General features: G+C 38.7%; 1 protein-coding gene across 1 annotated transcript in view; it reads left to right on the forward strand.

The window, feature by feature from the left end:
- Window positions 1–25,618, forward strand: part of HYDIN (HYDIN axonemal central pair apparatus protein) — a 435,992-nt gene that overhangs the window by 220,906 nt on the left and 189,468 nt on the right. The window contains exons 18-19 of the mRNA XM_060288997.1: window positions 24–188; window positions 1,585–1,737. Of these exons, the coding sequence (XP_060144980.1) occupies window positions 24–188; window positions 1,585–1,737 (318 nt within the window). The remainder of the gene's footprint in view (window positions 1–23; window positions 189–1,584; window positions 1,738–25,618) is intronic.

A 25,618-nucleotide genomic window follows, 5' to 3' on the forward strand; every position in this document is an offset into this window, starting at 1 on the left:
TTCTGGCTTCTCTGTCCCACCAGGTATATCAGGATGCACCAGCTGTGTTGCTGTCTAGTCCCACCCCCTGCGGGATCATCTCCCCCAACAGCACCGTTCACATACCTCTGGCCCTGGAGACCCAAGTCCTTGGGGAGTACAGGTCCACAGTGTACATCTCGACCGTCGGGAGCCAGGACCCCCCTCTGGTGAGAGCCAATTTTCAGAATTGTAGTTATAATTGCCATACTTCTTGCCGGACATTCCAGCCTTCGTATGTAAGGCACTCAACATATTTGCATATCCTCTAGTTGTTGGTAGTTCTAGAGTTTTTCATTTTCACTCTGCAGTGGTAAAATACCAGGGCTGTTACTTCGGGAATCTGTTTGTGGTTACATCTAAAAGTGGTGCTTTATAGCAATTGATTTTTCTCACACACAGAGACACACTTGACCCCTCTCCAGACCTATTAAATCAGAATCTCTGAGGGAAGAGGACAAGCACATCTGTATGTTTAACACGCTCCTGAGTTGTTCCTAGTACAAAGCTGGGTATCCCTAGCTTGCTACATGTGGACTCTGAGATTGGTTTTACTCACTGCTCACCAGATCTTTTCCTGTAGGTTATTGGATATATATACAACTATATGCTATAACGTATTCTATAATTGGACTTATATCCCAAATTAGCCTACTGAAAGTCTTAGTCTTTCTCCAAGCCTGGGAAGAGAGAGACATGGAAATCTCTCTGCTGCTTGAGCTGAATCGATGGATGAATCTTGAATCTTGAAGGAAGTTGCCCAACAGACTGTGAATTCCTAGACATCGGGTTTACTTGGAAGCTGGGTGATGTCAACATACATTTGTTTGAAGTGATTCTGATTGCTCAGAGAGTATAATAAACCCAGATTTTGCTTTTATGTCTTCCATATAAGATGCCATAGGTAAGCCACCTGACTTATAAAGCAACATCACTAAGGCAGGCCAACTGAAATGTGCCACCTTCCAGGTACCCTTCTAGCCTACAGTGTGCCTGCATTGCACAGATGCAGCACATGAGACGGTAGCTTGCTGAGCAGGAAGCACTTTATGAAAGAGAAAGACCCCCTTCCTTGGGCAGACACAGTGCCTGGCCAAGGGCACAGGGCAAGGGGAGGAGAGCAAGGTGGGTTTCAGTCCCCAGCCTGCACAACTTTGCTCAGTGGATGGCCCTATTGTGTTGCTAATACAGCAGCAGAACTGAGACTCAGTCCAGCCACATCCAACTCTGAAGTGCTGGTCCTTAACCTCTAAGTGTTCTTGAGGCTGTAGTGCTGGGTGGCATATCAAGGACCATTATTCTGGTTTCCCCTCGGGTGCACGGCTCTGGACTGGCCCAGGGAAGTGGATCATTCTTTTAAGGGAGGAATTCCAGGTCTGATCAGCATGGCCATCCCTGTGACCTTTGACTGCAGAGTACCAGGGAGAAGGGATGTCAGTTCTAATAAGCACCCTTTTATGTCCCTGCTTTTTATAAAGGGATGCTTAAAAGCTTCTGTTTTAATTTGATTTTAAAGGCCAGCCATTTTCAGCCATTCCTGTGTTCTTTCTCTTACATGGAACGCAGGTATGTCACTTAAGGAGCATTGGAGAAGGCCCAGTTATCTACGTACATCCCACTCAGGTTGATTTTGGCAATATCTACGTCCTGAAGGACTCCCTCAGGATTCTCAACCTGTCTAACCAGTCCTTAATCCCCGCATTATTCAAGGCATGCATGGTGAGTAGATTGTGGAACTGTCACTGAAAACACAGCTCTGCCTATATGTTAATAGGCAGTGGCCTTATTTTGGCAACATGCCTTTGAAAATGATCACCAGAAGCAGAGATTTAAATGGTTCAACTGCATTAAACTATGTTATTCTCATCCCCACTTCCTCTTTATTATAATCTTTTTGTTGATTTAGAAACACAATATACATGTAGTTTGGTAAACAAGCCAATGTATTGACTATAATCCCAGTTCAGGGAGATGCTTCAGACACCTCCTTACTGAACTGTTCCTGAGCTCAGCCCCGCACTTCCAGAAAACGCTTTTTAAATGTCTCTATAACTGGAAATGCTTCCTTGTATTTAATTTGAAGCCATTTGGCTACAGACTTGTTAGTATGCTTATTCTATTTTTATTCTCTCTTCCTTCTGGCAATATTTTAATGTAGTTTTTAAGGATGTAGGAAATACAACAAGATGGTAGTTTCCAAAAGTAGAAATTAAAGAACACAGCAAAACAAAGATAGATAGAAAAATAGATATAAATTGGTTCTAGAAATGAGTCTGTCTTATTTCTGTGTATTTTATAATGACATTTAGATCCACTAGTCTTCTATAAGCTAATTTTTTAAACAGAGATACCAATTTTTTGCAGAATTTAGGAATTTCTAATTCAGTAATTGAAACTATTCTTGATTTTAAAAGAAGTTTTCTAAATTTAAATATAAAATTTAAAATAGTTTAGCCTTTCTCCTATTTCCAAATTAATTGACATTTGAATGAGTGCTGACATTTGGTTTCAGCATTTGTCAGATATTTCTTTTTTTTAATTTTATTTATTTATTTATTCGTTTGTTTTTGGCTGTGTTGGGTCTTCGTTTCTGTGCAAGGGCTTTCTCTAGTTGTGGCCAGCGGGGGCCACTCTTCATCATGGTGCGCGGGCCTCTCACTGTCACGGCCTCTCTTGTTGCGGAGCACAAGCTCCAGACGCGCAGGCTCAGTAGTTGTGGCTCACGGGCCTAGTTGCTCCGCGGCACGTGGGATCCTCCCAGACCAGGGCTCGAACCCGTGTCCCCTGCATTGGCAGGCAGATTCTCAACCACTGTGCCACTGTGTCAGATATTTCGGAAAAATCAGTTATTGTTAATTTTATAAAATATCAGAGGGAATAGGATCATAGTTTTCTATCGACTTGTAATGGCTCCTCAGAGTCATTGGTCCCAACTAGGAGCCATTTATCATTATCATTATTATTATATTATCATTTGTCATTACTCCTTGTAAAGATAGTGATTTCCGGTACAGTCACTGCTCTTTTGAACATGCGATTCAGACACAAGCCCACTCTTGATCTAGTGCCTTGTTGATCTTGTATAATGAATAATGTTGAAAGAAAAATCCTACAGAAAAGGACACCTTCTCTAGTCTTTATCCAGTGAGTCGCCGTTGGTGTGTTTGGTGGAAGCATGGGGTATTGCCTAGGAAATGTGGCTTCCGGTCCAGTTTTGTATGTGCAGAGTTCACAGTGGGTAGGAGTCATCATCCAACCTGTCTGAGATGATGAGAGGGGGAATGAGAGGGTCCCAGTGGATTACAGAGGAAGGAGATGGGCAGAAACCACAAGAATGCTTACATACAAATACAGCAAGGATTCCCTTCCTCACTGCCTCCCCTTTCATTTTCAGATATCTCCAGATTTCACAATTTGTGGTAACTTTTGGTACATTTTAAGAAACAAAAGCACATCAAGGATCTGTTGTGTTTTACTAATATAGTATATATGTTGAATGACCCATATGGTTGTTAAAATGGGACTTTTTCTTTTCCATAAAGGTTTTCATGATTCCATCTTTTGATTGTTTAGTATCATCTTAAAACAGCAAGCTCCAGTTCCAAGGCGACAAAAGTGTGATGTTCTTCCCTCAGGCTCCTCGTGGAAAACTGGCGTTTATTGAGTTGATTACCTTTATAGCATAAAAGTAGTTTCAACTGTATTTCTCATAGGTGAAAATTAAACTCCTTTCATATTTCGGCTGGGATTTTTGATGGATTTCCTAGTAAATACTATGTGTGTTAATATAGAAATTGAATTACACTAACTTAGAAATTAACTACAGTGGAGAAAGAAATTGAAATACCGTTTATTAAATTTCAACTTGATATACCATACTGAATCTACAAATTCATCCTTACAGGAATCACTAAACATTAGGAGAGTTTCAGTTAATAGTTGTTTGTTCCCTAACCCCAGCTCTCAGTGCCCCCGTAAGTCGTGGTCAGATAATTATTGCATTTAATTTCTTGCTCACTCAGAAATAAGTAGGGCCAAGGGCACAGTCTTCATTTCTTATGTTATCACTACAAATCCATGTCTGGAAGTTCTTCTCTTTTCTGCTGGGTGCCCTAAAAGGAGGGGTCATTCTCTCCCCTCTTTTGACTGCCAGTCAAAAAGTCCACCCTCCCCAGATGCGGCACCCACTGCCAGCCGTCTGTCATGCTTTGCTTTGGAATGTTTGAAGTATCAGCCTCCCCTTGAGGTTTTGAATGGGCCAACTTACTTGGATTAAGGTGAAGGACTCCAAACAATAGAGTAAGTCACCTCTGGTTTGCGTGGGGTAAAAAATATCAGAATGTGAGAGCAGACCATAGAAAGACCCTTTTGGCAAGAGTGTGTGGGCTCTGCTTGTGCACACGGCGCTCCTGTCGGGATGACAGCAGAAATGAGGGCGAGGATGTGGTCCCTGGCCACTGGGACCTCAGCCCTGGGCTGGAAGATAGATGCCTTCTTTGCATGGGTGCCCCTTGCTAGGTGGAGCAAGTGCATTGCTCAGCACTTGTTTGGAAGCATTTGGAATTCTTTTTCATTTACTCTTGGCTCTAATTCAACCTCAGGTGTACCGTTAACTCGAGAACTTGTGTACAGGTGTCAGTGACACCTTGGGATTCAGCTGGCACTAAAACATTTTCACAGCGTCCTTTGCCTCTGTGATCTGCAAGAGAGCCCCTTGCAGTTAGGTCTTTATAGAGTTTCCAGGATCCAGGAAGCAGTAATTCTGATGTCTCATTCAAGCAGTTCTTTTTAAACATTTTTTTGGTCATTTGCCATAGAAATACACAGTGATGTGGCATCAAGGGAACCATCAGGCTTTCACATCTCCTTCTGATCCTAAGCCATCGGGTTATTTTCTTGTGTAAGTAGGGATCCCCCGTTTTATATTTACTTATTTATATGCCTGTCTCCTTCAAGTGACAAGGGTCCCTGCTTTGAATTTCTGGCACATGTTTGTGTTAAATCAAGCTTATGTACTGTATTGTTCAAATATTTTACTGCCTTAATTATTTGTATGATATAATAGTTTCTGATATAATTTTATCAAAATCTCCCACTTTTCCATTTCTCCTTGTAATTATGTCAACTTTCACTCCATATATTTAAAAGCTATGTTGGTAGGTGCATATAAATTCATGACTTATATATCACAATATATTATTCCTTTTTTCATAGTAAGTTGTCCATTTTAGCCCCTATTTATGCTTTTTGACTTAAATTCTATTTTGCCTGATAGAGATAATGCTACATCAGCTTTCTTTTAGCTAGCATTTGCATGATATATCTTTTTCATTCCCTAATTTTCAGGATTTTTTGGTATGTATTGGTTTGTTTTGTGTGCTGATTTGTTTAGACTCTCTTAAAACACCACATGACTGAATTTTTTAAACGCTAATGATAGACTCTGTCTTTTAATTGGTGAGTACATTAGTTTTCTATTGCTGCTGTAACAAATTTGTTATCTTACAGTTCTGAAGGTAGTCTAAAATGTGTCTATAAGGCTGTGTGCCTTTTTGAGACTCTGGAGGAGAAACTACTTCCTTGCCTTTGCCATCTTTGGAGGCCACCTGCATACCTTGGCTCATGGCTCCTTCCTGCACCTTCAAAGCCAGCAGCAGCATAACATCTTTGCTCTCTGACCTCTGTTTGCATTCTTACTTCTTCTCTGACTGTGACCCTCTTGCCTCCTTCTTATAAGGAACTTTGTGGTTACATTGGGACCACACCAATAATCCAAGATGATCCCTTCATCTCAAGATCCTCAATCATATCTGAAAGTCCCTTTTGACATGTAAAACAACATATTCACAGATATCAGGGATTAGGATATGGACATCCTTGGAGGGCTATTATTCAATCAACCATACCAAGACTAACCTTTTAAAATTTATTGTGATTATTGAAATATATGGACTTACTTCTACCATGTCTTTCCTATATACTACACTGTTTTCTACTTTAGTTTTCTCCTTTTCTGCTTTGTACTGGATTGATAAATTTTCTCCAAGCCCCCCTCCAACCACTGCTATCTTATGTACATTTTTCCCATACTCGTTTGGAGGCTATAGATTTTATTTATTTATTTTATTTGTTATTAACCCTAACAAATAAATGTTATCTTTTTCTAACAATAATGAAAGAAATCAGTATCTTGGTCCTCCTCAAGATAAGACAAGGACCCTATCACACATTTATTATCTCTTAACCTTTCTTCACACCTGTCATTTGTAATTATTGTGTAGAATTTTGGATCTTCTCTTCTTTCCACAAAGTTGCTGAATTTTGTCATTCAGTAACTACTCACTAGTTATCAAAATATTTCGTGAATTTCTCTTTATTCTTCTTTTATTTCTTGTATCTCTCTGCTTCCTTCTTGGTTTGTATTTCTTCTTGGTGAATTATATCCCTTTAAGTTCTATGCTAGAGGTTTCATAGTTTATGTATATTTGACTATATCTTGATTTCACCTTCAGTCTTGCATGCTAGTTTAGCTGAGTATAAGAATCTATTTGACAAGGTTTTTTTTCCTTTGTACATTGATCTCTGGCATCAATTGTTGCTGATAAAATTTTGCTGTTAGCCTGATTATTATTCCTTTATTGGTAATTTGTCTTTCTCACTAGTTGCTTTTAAGACTGTGTTTTCATTTTTTATTTTCTTAAATTTCTCTTTACTGTATCTGAAGATTTGACCCTTAAATACTGGAAAGTTTTTTGCCATCATCTCTTCAAATGTTTCTTCTCTACCGGTCCTTCTATTTTCTACTCTGAGGAAAACAATACACATATATGCACATGCACACACACACACACACACACACACGCAAATGTTTCTGTGCAATTCTACAAGCTTAATTTTATTTCCATCCATATCTTTCATCTCTTCATCCATCTCTTCATCTCTCTGTGGTGCCTCCTCAGTGGTATGTTCCAGTTTCCAAATTCTCTTTTTGCTTTTGGCAAATCAAGTTTATCTTATCTACTTACTTTTTTAAATACATTTATTTGTTTATTTATTTATTTATGCTGCGTTGAGTCTTCGTTGCTGCACGCGGGCTTTCTCTAGTTGTGGCGAGCAGGGGCTACTCTTCATTGCGGTGTGCGGGCTTCTCATTGTGGTGGCTTCTCTTGTTGCAGAGCACGGACTCTAGGATGTGCGGGCTTCAGTAGCTGCAGCACGTGGGCTCAGTAGTTGTGGTTCGCGGGCTCTAGAGCGCAGTCTCAGTAGTTGTGGTGCATGGACTTAGTTGCGCTGCGGCATGTGGGATCTTCCCAGACCAGGTCTTGAACCCATGTCCCCTGCATTGGCAGCTGGATTCTTAACCACTGCACCACCTGGGAATCCTTACTTTTTAAATTTAATTTCGGTGACTGTACTTTTCAATTCCAAGATTTATAATTGGTTATTCATATCTACAATTCTCAATTCATATCTTCATGTTTTTGTTTCATAATCCTTGTTTTATATATATTATCGTATCCTGAACCTCTACAAGGGTCTCGGCACATTTTCTAATCAATTTCATTTAGCTCTATTGATGCTCAAGAATGAATTCATTAACCTGTTGTTTGAGGTTGCATTTGGAATTTTAAATGATAAATTAATCAGGTGTGGGGTATTTTTTCTCTCATTCTCAGTGCCTCTTATCTCCCTGTCTAGCATTTTTTCCATTTGTCTTCACCCTGAGCAAATCACTAGTCCAGAATCAAGTGTTGAGCCTTTTTTCCATGGGGATGTAGATTCAGTCATCACACTGGGCAGTGGCTTGGCCTGGAGCCTATCTACATGACAGTCTCTATTTCACCACCATAATGTCCACCACCACTGGCACAAGCCTGTGTGTAGACTGTAGCCTCAGGAACATCACAGCTTTGTTTAGCCTTCTTTCAAATACAAGGAATCTCTCTTAGCTTGGGACCTTGACCCTTATCCTTTACTTCCTGGAAGCTCTTTTTGGTTTCCGTTTTTCTCCCTTGAGCTTCCTTTACTAGAAGGTTATTGTTTCTCTTCCACTTCTGGCCCATATGATGTTTACCTTGTTTTTGAGTACAACTTTGCCTGGAAACCAGCATCAAATCAAAAAGACAACCTACTGAATGGGAGAAAATATTTGCAAATGGTAGGATTGATAAGAGATTAATATCCAACATATATAAACAGCTCATACAACTCAACATCAAAAAAAAGCACAATTAAAAAATGGGCAGAAGAACTGAATAGACGTTTTTCCAAAGAGGAAATGCAGATGGCCAACAGGCACATGAAAAGATGCTCAACATCGCTAATCATCAGGAAAATGCAAATCAAAACCACAATGAGTTACCACCTCTCACCTGTCAGAATTGCTATCATCAAAAAGTCCCAAATAACAAATGCTGGCAAGGATGTGGAGAAAAGGAGACCCTTGTACACTGTTGGTGAGACTGTAAACTGGTGCAGCCACTGTGGAAAACAATATGGAAGTTTTTTTAAAAAACTAAAAATAGAACTACCATGTGACCCAGCAGTTCCACTCCTGGGTATATCTCTGAAAAAAACATAAACACTAATTCAAAAAAATACACACACCCTGGTGTTCACAGCAGCATTATTTCCAGTTGCCAAGATATGGAAACAACTATGCCTGGCTTTTCATTTTTCAAAACATTATCTCTTTTTTCTGTGTGTTAGAGTAAAAGACATGTTTTAAAGCTTAAGCTCATTGATCTATTGTCAGTCCTCTTAACTGCTTTTTATAGTGCTTTATATATTATCAGTGAGCACTGACAAAAGGATGATGAAATGTATCTTCAGCTGGCATGAGAGAGCAGAGTTCTTATGTCTTAGCCTTAATTGTGAAAAATCTATAAAATAAATTCACAGTAATAAGGAGATAAGAAGAGAATAACATTCTAGTTTATCATGGTGGGCATCTTTTCTTTCACCACATAAAAGTCATAGCCATTCCAGAATGGACTGTGCTTTTCCTAAGCCATACCAAGGGACTCATTCAGTGACAAGAGGATACCAGTGGCAGTGATATCAAGAGACTTCCAGAAGCAAAGGTTTGTACTTGACAGAGAGCTGTAAGCCTCTCACCCCCACCCTCACTTGAGACCTCTTTTACTTTGGCATAGCTAAATGTGAAACTCAAAAGACAGATTCCAATAGGTCATATTGATTATAAACCACCCTGAGAGAAGGAAAGCTACTGATTGAATGTTAGGTAACATGATGGGTCAGCACCTTCCATGAATTTAGAGCGACAGCTCTACTGATTGAATATGATTAGTTCCAGTATAAGCTAGAGCCAAAATGAAAGGAGATTTGATTTCCTTGTCACTAAAGAGCTAGCCAGAAAATAAAAGAAAAATGTCTTGGTTTCCTGCATGCTTTGTAAACCTTTCCATCTTCATTCTGCCTATTCCAGCTCTTACTTAGCTTTAGCAAATTGTTTATGTTAATTAATTATTATTCAGGCATACAGTTAATACTTGTCACCACAGAGGGAGATTAAGGCAAAACTTCCTTCATATGGATCAAATGTGCTTTTTTTTTCAAGTTCTAATTTCCCTCCTCCATAAAAATCTATAACTTCTTCCCTATTACCATCATCATCATCAACCCAACTGCAATGGGCTAAATGTTTGTGCCCTGCCCTCCAAATTCATATATTGAAATCCTAACCCCCCAAGTGATGGTATTAGGAGATGAGACCTTTGGGAGGTAATTAAGTCATGAAGGTAGAGTCCTCATGAATGAGATTAGTGCCCTCATAAAAGAGACCCCAGAGAGCTTTCTCACCCTCTCCATCACGTGAGGATACAATGAGAAAAATGGTTGTCTGCAACCCAGAAGCGAGCTCGCTCATGCCAGAACCTGATCATGTTGGCACTCTGATCTCAGACTGCCATCCACCAGAACTGCGAGAAATGAATTTCTGTTGTTAATAAACCACCCAGTATAGTATTCTGTTATAGCAACCCACATTGACTAAGACACCAACTCATGTCACTTTTAGGGGATGCCTATTATTGTCATTATCAACTAAAGAATTTATTCTGCCTGTTTGTGTACTGACAGTAGACAGTCATCTTCAATAATAAGCTAGTACAAAATGAAATAAACACTTTTATATAATGAGAAAAGACAAGAAGAGATGCATGGTGTAAAAGTTTATTAATGGTATGAAATCCCCAACACACATACGTCAATATTATATGATGTTGATCAGGGAGCAGATCATATTCTTCCGTAGTCACATTTCATCTTCCCTGTCTCAAGTAAAAGGAAAGAGACTGGAGAGGCATATATAACATAGTAGAGCTCTCCATAGGGTGACACTTGGGGTATTTTTTTAAATGTCAGTTGCGATGAAGTTGTATGCAGCATTGTTTCATGCTTTGGAAGAAAAAAAATCCTCCTCTGAGATGTTAGGACATTAAACTGGGGTGTGTCTGGGAGGGGAGGACAACATTATCTGAGGGTGGGCATGGTCATGTGTCATGCACAGTTATCTTACATATGGTAGTCACTCAACAAAGAGTGGTTAAGTGTGTCAGTGCTGAAGTAGTATTCTGTACTATCGGCAGTGTAGGTACTGTATTCAAACAGATCCGGAATCAAGCCTTAACTGTGCGTGCACTGATTCTGGGCACGTTATTTAATCTTTCAGAGCCTTTGGTTCCTTCTCTTTAAATGGAACTAGTAATGGCATCTAGAAGATTAAACATGATAATCTATGTAGAAAGTGCCTGGTAAAAAATTAGCACTCAGCATTCAATAGATGGTAACTTTGATTATTAGTGTTGACAGACAAGAAGATCTAGGTGAAATGGCTTATGGAAAGACTTAAATTTTTATGACACTGTATCTTAAGATCTTTTATATTTTTCTTAGGTAAGAAAGAAAAAGAAATAAGGCACACTCAGAGAGGCCCCAAGGTTTCAAATTTAACTGATCCACGTAGTACAGTGCTCTGTCAAATGGGAACTCTAATGCTGCCTTTTTCCTTACTCTTCACTTGTTTCTATAATTTTTGACAGTGAAGCCATCTTATAAAATATAAAACATTTTTATTGATGAATCCATATGTGTTCTTCCACATCAAAGAAAAAAAGGTTTATTAGCAAATAACTTACTTTAGAAATTTCAGGTTCATTAGCTTTCTAATTCTTTAGCTCCTTGGGGCTTATTTATTCATGTATTTGTACAGATGCTTCCTGGCACTGTGAAAATCATGCCTATGTGCTCAGAGCAGTCCTATTTCCTTTTATTTAACTATCATCATGACTTGTGTTTGATATGACACTTTTCACTGTCTCTTTAAAAATTTTTTTTAATTTTGTAAATTTTTTAATTAAAAAATTTTAATCTGTCTTGAGAAGGCAGTGACTTTCAGAAAGAACATTATTGTCCTTGTTCAAAGATACCTCCTTGTAGCCTTAAAAGATTGTTGAAAAAGAATAGATACATGTATGTGTATAACTGAATCACTTTGCTGTACACCTGAAACTAACCCAACATTGTTAATCAACTATGCTCCAATATAAAATAAAAATTAAAAAAAAATTGTTGGTACATATTACTTAAGAGCTGTGTAAATTACAGATACCTGCCTCCCTCATACAATCAAAGTCTGCTGGCCTTAAAATTCTCAGACTTAATGGGGAAATTAAGAGGTAGGGCAATTGCTTGACCAACCGGAACTCTCAGCATACCAAGCTCAGACCAAGCCCTTTCAATTCAATATATCATTCTGAACTACTTCCCTCTAAGAACAGAGAGAAAAGCTGGGCAAGATACGAAAAATCATGAGTTTCAGGGAATGATGGAGCAAACAAAGCCAATGACAACCCAAAAGAAAAAGGAAATTGAGAAATATATGTCCAGCGTTTGTGACTGCTTTTCCCATATAGTACCAGAAGAGGCTGAAAAACTGAAAGGAGCTTTCAGAAAACTCACTGGTCTAAGAAGGTAAACATTGGAATCAGGACAGGCTAGAGAGAGAAAAATTGGAGAAGAATGGACTTGGTAAGACTCCCAAACTTTTGGTTAGTACTAGGAAAAGCTACATTCTGGGAACAAAAGTAAGCTAGTACGGACCATCATTTTAATCTCTGCCTATATAAAGGAGTTCCAGGATTGCTAGTTTTCCCCAACATCTTTCCTAGAAGCAAATATATAGTCTCACCAGAGGAAGACAACATTGTTCTAAGCCTCAAAGTATCTCTACAGTTTTCATACACAACGTCAAACAGTTAATTTAAAAATTACCAGGCATACGGGAGACAAATTAATATAAAACTACAATATGCTTAATATACTGAAGGAAATAAAAGGCAAGATTTAAAATTTTGGTAGAGATCTAGAAAGTATAAAAGAGAAAAAATGGGAATTGAAGACCTAAAAAATACAATTGAAATTAGGAACTCAATAGATGGGTTTAACTGCGTATTACATACAGATGAAAACTGTGGAAGTGAACCGTCAGATGAAACTACCCAAAATGAAAATGTAGAAGAGTTGGTAAAACAAATGCACAGAGAGAGGGAGAGGAAGAAAGCTTTCATTATCTTCCATAGAAGCAAATGGATAAGGCTCAAACTGAAAAATTAAGAAGTAGCAGTAGATTACTTACAGATGTGAAGGTAAACACCAAAAGAAAATGCTAAAAATTAAAGGGGTTGCCCTCATTAATGTGCAACAATGAGAATGAGAATGAGAAGGGTGGGAGAGTGTGTTCAAGAGACAAGTGTTTTTCACAGTATACCTTCTTAAAAATATTTTTAAATTAATTTTTATTGGAGCATAGTTGCTTTATGATGTTGTGTTAGTTTCTGCTGTACAGCAAAGTGAATCAGTTATACATATGCATATATCCACTCTTTCTGAGATTCCCTTCCCGTTTAGGTCACCACAGATCATGGAGTAGAGTTCCCTGTGCTACACAGTAGGTTCTCATTAGTTATCTGTTTTTAACGTGGTAGTGTATATATGTCAATCCCAATCTCCCAATTCATCCCACCCCCTCTTATCCCCCTTGGTAACCATAAGTTTATTCTCTACATCTGTGACTCTATTTCTGTTTTGCCAATAAGTTCCTCTGTATCATTTTTCTAGATTCCACATATAAGCAATATTATATGATATTTGTTTTTCTCTCTCTGACTTACTTCACTGTGTATGACAATCTCTATCCATCCATGTCTCTGCAAATGGCACTATTTTGTTCCTTTTTATGACTGAGTAATATTCCATTGTATATATGTATCACATCTTCTTTATCCATTCCTCTGTTGATGGACATTTATGTTGCTTCCATGTCCTGGCTATTGTAAAGAGTGCTGCAATGAACATCAGGGTGCATGCATCCTTTCGAATTATGGTTCCCTCTGGATATATGCCTAAGAGTGGGATTGTTGGGTCATATGGTAGCTCTGTGTTAGTTTTTAAAAGAACCTCCATACCGTTCTGCATAGTGGCTGTACCAATTTACATTCCCATCAACAGTGTAGGAGGGTTCCCTTTTCTCCACACCCTCTCCAGCATTTACTGTTTGTAGATTTTTTGATGATGGCCATTCTGACCAGTGTGAGGTGATACCTCATTGTAGTTTTGATTTGCATTTCTCTAATGATTAGTGATGTTGAGCATTCTTTTGTGTGTTTGTTGGCAACCAGTATATCTTCTTTGGAGAAATGTCTTTGTTTTGTTTTGTTTTGTTTTGTTTATGGCTTCCTTTGCTGCACAAAACTTTGAAGTTTCATAAGATCCCATTTGTTTATTTTTGTTTTTATTTTCATTACTCTAGGAGGTGAGTCAAAAAAGATCTTGCTGTGATTTATGTCAAAGGGTGTTCTGCCTATGTTCTCCTCTAATGGTTTTATAGTGTCTGGCCTTACATTTAGGTCTTTGATCTGTTTTGAGTTTATTTTTGTGTATGGTGTTAGGGAGTGTTCTAATTTCATTCTTTTACATGTAGCTATCCAGTTTTCCCAGCACCACTTATAGAAGAGGCTGTCTTTTCTCCATCGTATATTCTTGCCTCCTTTGTCATAGATTAGGTAACCATAGGTGTGTGGGTTTATCTCTGGGCTTTCTATCCTTTTCCATTGATCTATATTTCTGTTTTTGTGCCAGTACCATACTGTCTTGATTACTGTAGCTTTGTAGTATAGTCTGAAGTCTGGTAGCCTGATTCCTCCAGCTCAGTTTTTCTTTCTCAAGATTGATTTGGCTATTCAGGGTCTTTTGTGTTTCCATACAAACTGTAAAATTTTTTGTTCTAATTCTGTGGAAAATGCCATTGCATTGAGTCTGTAGATTGCTTTTGGTAGTATAGTTATTTTCACAATATTGATTCTTCTGATCCAAGAACATGGTATATCTCTCCATCTGTTTGTGTTGTCTTTGATTTCTTTCATCAGTATCTTATAGTTTTCTGAGTACAGGTCTTTTCCCTCCTTAGGTAGGTTTATTCCTAGGTATTTTATTCTTTTTGTTGCAGTGGTAAATGGGATTGTTTCCTTAATTTCTCTTTCTGATCTTTCGTTGTTAGTGTATAGGAATGCAAGAGATTTCTGTGTATTAATTTTGTATCCTGCAACTTTACCAAATTCTCACAATATCACTTTTCTAGAACCATTTAACTTTGGAAATTGTGTATGTGTATACATTTAATACAAATAAAATTTAAAAATTTACGTCATGCTTCAGGACAGAGTGTGTAAGTATGCTACCATTTATGCAAGAAAAGTATATATGTAATAATATAAATACATATATGTCTAATTTTACTTATAAAGTTTCTCTGAAAAGCCAGGCAGAAAACAGCAAACAGTGGCTGCCTCGGGGGATGGTAACTAGTGATCATGCACAGGCATGAGAGAGAGAGAGAGAGACACTCATTATCCTTGAATCCATTTGAATTTAACACTGTGACGTGTATTATTTATTTTTAAAGAAAGAGCTTCTAAGAAAGAAAGAAACTGGGAATGAATCTGAAGCAAGAGAGCAGAGTTAAAATTAAATGCTCTCTAAAGAGAAGAGTGATCGTATCCTTTTAGAATGAGTTATTTATTCAAGAAGTATACGTGTGTCTTCTTGTTACACAAATAACGTTTCCTTAACTTCTGTTTATTCTATAAGGATAGAGAAAAAAATCACTGTATGCCACCCTGAAGATAACCATTATAAAATCTTTGGTGTACATCTTCCAAAACTTTACTGTGTTTGTGTGTCTGACTGTGTATTCCTACCCCCCACCGTCAAATAATACTATTTCATTACCAGCTATTTTCATTCAGCCATGTAGTATAGTCAATTTTGATATGAATTATTAAGGAGTATTCCTGTTCAGATCATGTTCAGTGACTGACTTTATTGCATCATTTGGCTCCACGACAGTTGTTTAACTAACTAATCCCCTGCTGATAGGTGGTTTCCAGGTTTTCACCACTGTAAACAATGCTCACATCTTAATTGCTGCTCCCATCTTTAACTGTTTCCTTAGACTAAATACCTAGAAATGCAATTGCTGGGTCAAATGGCATGAACATAACTAAGAGTATTGATACATCTTTTGATATGGTGTCTCAGAAAGTTTGTACCGGTTTGTATCCTACCCACCCTACCCCCGTCAGTGTTAAAGAATGTCACCCTCTCCGAGACCCTTGCTAACATTTTGTTTGTTTTACTGAACTGGCAGATGAAAAAAAGTGTTGTGTCATTAGTTAAGTCTGTGTTTCTTTGGCTTACTGGTGATGCTGAACATTTTTCATATATTTATTGACCAATAAATAAGTATTTTTAAGCATCTTCCTCATGCCTGGGATGAACTCTGCTAGCTGAAGGGAGAGACATAAAAATGATCTTTCTTCATAAAATCATAAGAATGATCTCTTTCTTCAAAGAGTTTACAGTTTCAAAAAAAAGAAATGGATACAAAAATAACACAGTATTACAGTGTGCTGCTATGTTATATATAAGCACAGAGGAGGAAGTGGCTAATTCTTCCATAAAATTAAAAATGTTCAGAGGTAGGCACATTTGAGTGGAGACTTGAGGCATAAGGAGGAGAAGGACAGGGAAATGGGGTGTACATTTCCAGAGAACAGCATAGTCAAATGCAGTGATGATGTACAGCACACTCGGGAAGATCTGGTGTGGCTGAAACTGAGGGTGTGTGTTGGAAATTGACAGCGCCTGGGAAGTAAGCCTGGAAAAGTGCATTGGGGCTAACAAAGGATTTGGAACAAATCCTCCAGGCCATAGGTTCTTATCTGGTGCACCAGTCTTGATTGCAGGCTGCCTCTGTTTCAAACAGAAAAGATGAGAAACACCCACCATGTTTGGGGGTCCATGAACCCTGGAAATTATATGTAAAGTTTGGGATATGTGGGGTGTGTGTGTGTGTACTTTTTCTATGGAGGGGTTCCATAGCTTTCTCAAAGGGGAAAAAAATTCAGCACCACTGGTCCAGACACTGGAGAGCCATCCAGAATTTCCAGCAGGAGAGGCATAGGATCAGGCCTGTGAAAGAGATTCCTGTCAACTAGATTGGGGAGGGTGCAAGCAGGAAGGAGAACTGGACGTGAGGTTTTGAATGATAACGTTAATAATAACCACCAATTATTGAGTATTTATTTTGTGGTAGACAAAGTACTATGTGCTTGGCACCCATTTTATTTCATCTTCAAGTAATACATTTAACAGATGAGAAAACTGAAACCTAGATTTTAAAAATTAATACAGAGCCACCTGGCTACAAATGGGCAGAGTCCACAGTTGACCGACAGGTCTCCATGTGACTTTAAAGCCCTCTCTTTTAATGATGACCCTCTCTGCTTCTCTTATAAAGCTCCGGCATCATTTCTTTTGTACTTCATCTCCTAACGTTCAGTTAATTATTTTAAGCAGCAAAGTGACTCACTTCAGGGCAGAGAACCATATGACTACAGATATCATTTAGAGGACAAAAAAGAGAAAGGCCTCAGTGACTGTTCATTGTTCTTGTTCCACAAAGAATTGGTCATCTGCTGAGATAATAGTATAAATCCAGAGAAATCCCTGACTCTGCACCTTGGTTCCTGTTGTCATTTGTGTCCTCTCATTCCATGGAAGGAAATTCCTGCAGATTTCAACTGGCAAGGGAGTCATTTTAGAGAAAAGGGCACAGTGCTGTTTTCTTCAAGCTTCATAGTCATTAGCACTGCAGGATAGGAGGTCTGCCTGAGTGTATTTGCTCTCGTTTACTGTTGAAACGACATGTGCAAACACTTTTGTCTTTTATGGCAAATATTAAGTACATGATAGGGTAATTTATAAAAGCTCTGACTGTTTTACCTTGGGACCTGATCACTGCCTAAGTGTGCTAATGCCCTATTGTCAAATAAAAAGCAAATGTTAGCCTTAGATATGTGTACCCTCATATCTAAGGAGGAGGGTTTAACACTTATCACCAGCAGGCATGGAATTCTGAATTGCAAAAGATCACAATTTTTCCATCCTTTGCACAGTCATATGCACATACACATACCAACCTCCTGTATGTGTTGTTCATGGGCTACTGGAATGACTCAGGCATTCTAGCCCCAATTCATAGAAGGAACAGAGGCAGCTGTTGCTGAGATTTTGGTAGAAGGCTTAGGAAAGCTAATTTTTTTCATCTTTGGAACCCTGTATTAGTTTTCTATTGCTACATAAACAATTACTCCAAACTTAGTGGCTTAATACACTACAAATGTATTACCTCAGTTTCCATGGGTCAGAAGTCCAGACATGACTTGGCTGGATCCTGCCTTTAGGATCTCAGAAGGCTGAGATCGAGATGCTGACTGAGCTGCATTCCCTTCTGGAGGCTTGACTAGGGAAAGATCCACTTCTAGGCCCCCTCAGGTTTGGCAAAGTTTGTTTTCTCTCAGTTGAATAACTGAGGCCCCATTTTCTTGCTAGCTGTCAGCCAGGGACTGCTGTCAGCCGTCAAGCCCCCCACAGTTCCCCACCATGTACCCCTTCCATAGACCCTCACATGCTTAGAATCTCATTAGGAAGAGCCCGATCCTTTCTAAGGGCTCTGTGTTCCGGCGTAAGTCAGGAGCACTGGGGTAATCTCTCCGTCTGCAAAATCCCCTCACAGCAGTGCCTAGACTAGTGTTTGATTTAATAACTAGGAGAAGATAACCGGACACCAGGAGATGGAGTAGGAGTAGCCATCTTAGACTTCTGCGTACTGTAAACCCTTATGAGATGCTTCTCTTCTGGCAAGAGTATTGTATGTTAATGCTTTCTTAGCATCCATCCTTACTGTCTCAGTTTTGTAATATATTTCAGGGACAAATACTATTGAGCCCATAATTGTGTCATGTGGGACATTTCAGCTCTTGGTAAAATGATGACAATAGCTGTCATTTATGGAGACTTAACTGTGTGCCAGACACTATTCTGAGTTTTATATGCATCACCTCATTTAACCATCAACTCTATGCAGAAGGTGCAGTCAGTCTCATGAGCTGCAGGTGGGAAAGCTGAGGCTGGACACGGTTAAGTGACATGCCCAATGTCCAACAGCTGCAATGTGGCAGATCTGGGACTCAAACCACAATGTCTCTTTTCCTTTAGAGCCTTCCTTCCTAACCTATCAGTCGTTGTCTTCCTGTATTGTTATTTTGAAAGGGTTACCAAATGTTCTCCATAGCTATGATTATCATTCATCCATCCCTCCTTTAGTCAAATTTGCCATCTAATAACATAAAATGTCACATAGGCCAAGTCCTCCCTAAAAACAAAGGATACCCCTAAAAGCCAAATACCAAAGAGACATAAGGTGAGAGTGGTTTAGAGCCTAACTTTTGGTAAGGATAGTCCAGTACCTTAGCAGCTGGCATTTTATTTTATTTTTTTATTATTATTTTTTAATATATATATTTATTTGGCTTCACCGGGTCTTAGTTGCAGCACATGGGATCTTCATTGCCACGTGCGGGATCTTTTTTTTTTTTTTTTTTAGTTGCAGCATGCGAGATCTTTAGTTGCCGCATGTGGGATCTTGTAGTTGTGGCATGTGGGATCTTTAGTTGCAGCATATGAACTCTTAGTTGCGGCATGTGGGATCTAGTTCCATGACCAGGGATCGAACCCAGGCCCCCTGCATTGGGAGTGCAGAGTCTTAGCCACTGGACCACCAGGGAAGTCCCAGCAGCTGGCATTTTAATGTGCCTTGTTCTTGGATTCTAGGATGTACTTTGCTGCCTGGTTTTATGCCAAACATTGATTAATAAGCTTCATCAAAAAGAAAACTGACCACTTCAGCCCTAGAGAGCAACTTCAGGTCTTCTTTCCGGAACAGCCAACCCGTGTCAGCAGGAATCAGAATAGAAATGGTACCCATCCGTTGAAAACTAATGTCCCCAGACTTGAAATAGCACTTAGGCTGGTGACACCCTCTCTTTATTGTAGACAGAGGGTTGACCTGTGCTGCTGGCTAGACGAGGAAAATAAATGGTTAGAACAGGAAAGCTGACATTGCCAATACCCTCTTTTGAAAGGCATTTGTTTTTTTGATAAAAGAAGGACAAAAATGGCATTGACTTATGTTTTGATTGTAAGCTGAACCTCATAAATGAGTAAAACTGTGTAGAGTGTTCAAAGGCCATATATTTGGGAAGAAGGGCCAACAGAATGAGATGATCCTGCCTAGAACGTTTTTATTATATCTTCTAGCTGCCCCTCCATTTGTCCTAACAGCAGATAGATATGAACTCCAGGCCTGCAATTCCCATAGAAGTTGAAATACCAAATTATACTCCTACTTCTGTGTTCTGATAGAGTGAACTCTTCACCTTCCAAAAGCTGAGTTGGGGGAAGACTTAAGGATGTGACAGTATATGGAACCAACAAGGTAGCTAGAGCAGAGAGTAGCTAGCAGTTCACCACGCCTGTCCTCCTTTACTCTTGGGCCAGAGCAGATGACATTTCCCAGCCTCCTTTGGAGTTAGGTGTGGCTGCGTGACTGAGCTCTGGCCAGTGGAAGTGAGCGGAAGTGATGTGTGCCACTTCCAGGCTTGTGCATAAAACCTTGGCATATGACCCTCCATTCTCTTATTGGCCAGGCAGATGTCAATGTCCACACTGGCTTAGAAGCCATGAATTAATAAACATGTCAGTATCTGTTTAGCTGGGGCCCTTGAATGCCTGAATGGAACAGAAGCCCGTCCTCACTCCTGCCAACTGGAATGCATGTGAGCCAGAAATAAGCTTCTGTATTATGAAGCCATTGAGTATCAGGAATCTTTCCATTATAGCAGCTGGCATTACTTTATCTAAAATAATAGCCTAAAATGATTACTGTATGTCTTTCAAAGTCAATCAGGACATTAAAATTTAAATTCTAAAAGACTTCTAGAAATGCAAAAGATTACATCAAATGTTGTGATTTTATTGTTCTATAGGAAATGAAACAAATATCTAACATAGCAATTATATTTCAGCATTTTTTTTTCTTTCACTGGCTATATAAACCAGTCTCTGTATTCTCCTTGGAACCAGCTTTATTATCTACTGATTTTTTTCATTAAAGAGAGAAATCTGACAAAATAAAATAAAAGCCTAGAATAAAAACAACTGAAAGTAAGACAGATAGTTCTAAGTAAAGAGAAGGGCTAGTTACTCAAGCATGGGAAATCTATTTCCATGTATTACTTTGATTATGTAGGTCAGACTGAAAATGATATGTCAGAGATTCCTGTTTACTGTAATAAAAACTCCAATGAAATGATGCTATAATGACTCACTTAAAAATATCTATAGGAAGTTGCATTTGCATTTATAGCTCTTTAGAACTCACTTTTGTGTTATTTTCTGTGGTTAATATGTTAGAGGATATTAGTATTTTCACTTTGGGACTGTGTCTTAGTTCAGGCTGCTATAACAAAGTACCACTAGGCTGGATCAGACTGAAGACTGATAACTTCTCACTGTATCCTCACATGACAGAGAGCAGAGCAGAGGAAGTGAGTCTTTCATGACTCTTAACAAGGATACTAATCCTGGTCATGAGGGCTCCACCTCAAGACCTCATCTAACTCTCATTACCTCCCAAAGGCCTCACCTCCTGGTACCATCACATTGAGGATAGGGTTTCAACATTAATTCGGGAGGAACACAAACATTCAGTTCATAACATTCCATCCTGGCCCCTCCACATTGATGTCCTTCTCACATGCAAAATACATGCATTCCATCCCAACAGTCCCAGCAGTCTTAACTTATTCCAGTATCAACTCTAGAGTCTCATCTAAATATCAATTAGATCAGGTATGAGTGAGACTCAAGGTACGTTTATCCTGAGGTAAAATTCCTCTCTAGCTGTGAACCTGTGAAACCAAACAAGTTATGTGCTTTGGGAGCTGTTTAGATGAAATGGATATATTTTACATATGCGAAGGGCATGAATTTGGGGGGCCTGGGGCAGAATGTCAGGAACTGAATGTTTGTATTCCTCCAAAATTCATATGCTGAAACCCTACCCTCCAATGTGATAGTGTTAGGAGGTGGGGCCTTTGGGAGGTAATTAGGATTAGATGAGGTCACAAGGGTAGAGTCCTCATGATGGGGTTAGTGCCCTACTAAGGGTCAGAAGATAGCTTGCTTCCTCTGCTCTGCTCTCTTCCATGTGAGGATACAAGGAAAAGGCAACAGTCTTCAGTCTGAAAGAGGGCTCTCAGCAGAACTCAACCATGCTGGCACTCTGATCTCAGACTTAGAGCCTCCGGAATTGTGAGAAACAAATTTCTGTAGTTTATAAGCCACCCAGTCAGTCTACGGTACTTTGTTGTAGCAGTCCCAGCTGACTAAGACAGATATTGGTGCTGAGAGTGGGTACTGCTGTAACAGCTGCCTACAAATGTGACAGTGGCTTTGGAACTGGGAAATGGGTCGAGGCTATGAGTTTTGTTTTTTGTTTCTAATTTTTTTATTAAAGTATAGTTGATTACAGTATCATGTAAGTTTCAGGTATACAGCACAGAGATTCAGTTATATATATATAAATATTTATTCTTTGTCAGGTTCTTTTCCCTTGTACATTATTACATAATGTTGAGTATAGTTCCCTGTGCTATACAGTAGGTCCTTGTTAGTTATTTTTAAAAAATTTTTATTGGAATATGGTTGATTTACAATGTTGTGTTAGTTTCTGCTATACAGCAAAGTGAATCAGTTACACACATAAGAGTTTTGAAGTGCATGCCAGAGAACCCTACATTGCTGTGACTGGGCTATCACAGACTGTTTTTGAAAAGTGGATAAATTAAGATGCAAAGAAGTTATTTCTTTGACCCTCAACATGAGCAAAATACAGTGACATTCAATCTTGTAGTTTCTCTTGCCAGTAATAATTGATCTATAGTCCCCAAAATTGAATTTATGGGGATTATTATCTTTTTGTTACTAATATTTTAAGATAAAACTACATACAAATACAGGTTAATGTTCTGGAAAGACAGACTTTGCTTACTGTCTTCTTAATATTTTAGTACTCCACTAGGGCTAATTTACTGTGAGTAGAAAAGTTAGAGAGAAATTTTGGAAAAACAATTTGAGTCATACAAGCATCAACATTTCTTTTGGCAAGTGTCCTCTGAATAGAGAAAATTCTCATACAAATATCTTATCTCAGCCCTAGTTTAACTAGTGTGGTATTTAATGTTTGTTTTCTTTTATATCTGTGTCTCTAGAGATGGCCCATATTAAAAGGTTATGAATAATAACAGGCATCTGGACTTAAGAGTTAAACCTATAATTTCCATTAATACCAAAATTAAAATAAAATTTCCACATCATCATTCATCTACATCCTCTTTATAAACAACTTATAATCTTGAGAACTGTTCTTCTGTGCTTTGCTTAATTTATTTGAATTTTAAAATGCAATGTATTTATTAGTTCCCATTCAGACTTTCAAACCAGGAGGAAATATAATTAGCACTGTGGTCTGTGGAACAGAATTTTCCTCAGTTGTTAATTGGGAAATTGGCATTTGAGTTTAAATCTTAGATTCTCCTTATTTAAGCGCCTGTGAGCCTGTCCCCAAGAGAGTGACCGTGCAGGGCCCACTGAACAAATCCAGTCTCTGAATCTGCTTTGGGGCCAGACCTGGATTTTGGTGACATTCCAAAGCACTGCGATCCTGTGAGATACTGCCTGGCTGAAATTTCTAACTCTTGCCTGCAAATTGCAACATACATTCTTCTTATTTACAACCATCATCAAGCAGAGCAACTCTATTCCAAACCCAATCTGTGCTTGTCAGGAAGTTTCTGATCCGCAGCTTTACATTGTACCTGAGCCCTCATAGACCTACATGTGTTTGTACATTTGCTAGGAGAAATACACCATAGGAACTAAATAGAGGCCGGATAATTCCGGACTGGAGTGCCCTCTCAAATCCAGCCCATAGAGTATATTTTACATTTGTTTTTAAGTCGTTGTTTTCTTCTCTGTGCTTTTCTTCAGAGGGCTTATTCTGAGCTTCCCTGCTCAGAAGAGTACGGGGAGCCAAGAAAGATTCACAAGGGAGTGATGAGACTCCTCCTCAGTGAAGTGGAGAGTTTGGCTTTGCCTCTCCATTATTATCCTGGAAGTTTCGAAATGATCTCTATACCAGTTCTTTTTTCAGCCTTTTCCCAGTGCATTGTTAGTCATCACTAAATATTTTCTATGAATATCTATCCATATAAATATTTCTGAGTCATTTCTTCCTCAAAACAGGACTGTTAGAAATGATTTAAATGATACAGCAATCAAAATAGGGATATGGTGCTTTGTGTTCATTTTGAGATAATTGTTTATATATAAAATTAGAGTAGAATAAATTTGAATTTTATCAAGCAATAGTATAATACAGTTAGGGGGACTTCCCTGGTGGCGCAGTGGTTAAGAATCCGTCTGCCAATGCAGGGGACACAGGTTCAAGCCCTGGTCCGGGAAGATCCCACATGCTGTGGAGCAACTAAGCCCGTGCGCCACAGCTACTGAGCCTGTGCTCTGGAGCCCGTGAGCCACAACTAGTGAGCCCACATGCTGCAACTACTGAAGCCTGGGCTCCTACAGCCCACGCTCTGCAACAAGAGAAGCCACTGCAATGAGAAGCCCGCATACCGCAACAAAGAGTAGCCCCCGCTCACCGCCAACTAGAGAAAGCCCGCACGCTGCAACGAAGACCCAATGCAGCCAATTAATTAACTAACTAACTAATATATATATATATATATATATATATATGTAGTTAGGGATCACACTACCTGAAAATTATGCTCAATTTCACATTTAGACAGAAAAGAAAATGTGTCTGGAAATTTGTCGTACAGTCAAAGAATTTCAATATCTTCTGCTCTGGAAATGCACCTTGTTCTTTAGATTTCCCTGAGGCACTTTCACCCCAACCTCCTTCTGACTTGCATCTTTGTTGTTTACACGGTGGTCTCTCTGAATGTCATTACTATCAGCTTCTTGGGGGCAGGAATGGTGCTTTGGACATTTTTGTGTCTCCCACAACACCTGGACCTTAGAACCACTGAACGTGTATTTGCTATATGTATTGAAAAATCCTAAGAACAATTTGCTTATAAAATTTACAGTTGACTAGGAAGGATAGGAAAAGTAGCTAATAAGTCGAATGTCATAATCAGAATTTTTAAAAATCTCAAAAGGCTGAAAAATGTATAAAAAGAAAAGTAAATAATAAAACCTGAATTCAAAAACACACAAAAAACACTGAAATTAATAACATAATAAATGTGTTTAACAGTGAATTACACACAGCTGAAGAAAGAATAATGAACTGGAAGATAGCTCAGAGGAAGTCATCCAAAACGAAGCACAGGCAGAGAAAGAATGGAAAATGCAGATGAAGGCTGAGACAGAGAGGACACACTAGGAAAGTCATACCCATGTGTAATGGAGTAATACAAGGAAAGGAGAAGGAATGAGGCAGAAACAATATCTAAAAACATAATGGCTGAGAATTTTTCAGAAATAAACATATCAAACCACAGATTCTGGAAGTGTAGCAAATTCCAAGCAGGATATACAAATAAACCCATAACTAGAGACATTGTAGTGAACCTGAACTATAATCAATCAAATACAAGGATAAAAATCTTAGAAGCAGCCTGGGAAAGTAGATTACCACCAAAGAAACAGAATTATATTTTTAAATTAAATAAGATGCTTATAGCATGAGTCATTTTTTATTATTTGACACTTTAACCAAATTTTCAACTTACTTTGGAGCCATATGGGGTTTTCTTCTAAAGCTGGATGTAGAATTTGAAGGGCTGTTGAACAAAAGAGGGAGATTTGATTTATTCTATTTAGCTCCAAGGGAGTGGACCAAATGCCAGTGTTTGGAAGGTCAAAAACAAACAAACATATCTCTAATATAAGGAAGACATATCAAATAGTTTGAGTTATTAAAACCAGGGATAAGTTACCTTAGATGATAAGTAAGATCTCTAACATCAAAGGATTTGATTAAAAGGCAGATATATGAATTCATTTAACAAATATTTATTAAGCATCT

This window comes from Globicephala melas, chromosome 19 (genome assembly GCF_963455315.2).
Source record: "Globicephala melas chromosome 19, mGloMel1.2, whole genome shotgun sequence".
In the NCBI taxonomy this organism is placed as follows: Eukaryota; Metazoa; Chordata; class Mammalia; order Artiodactyla; family Delphinidae; genus Globicephala; species Globicephala melas.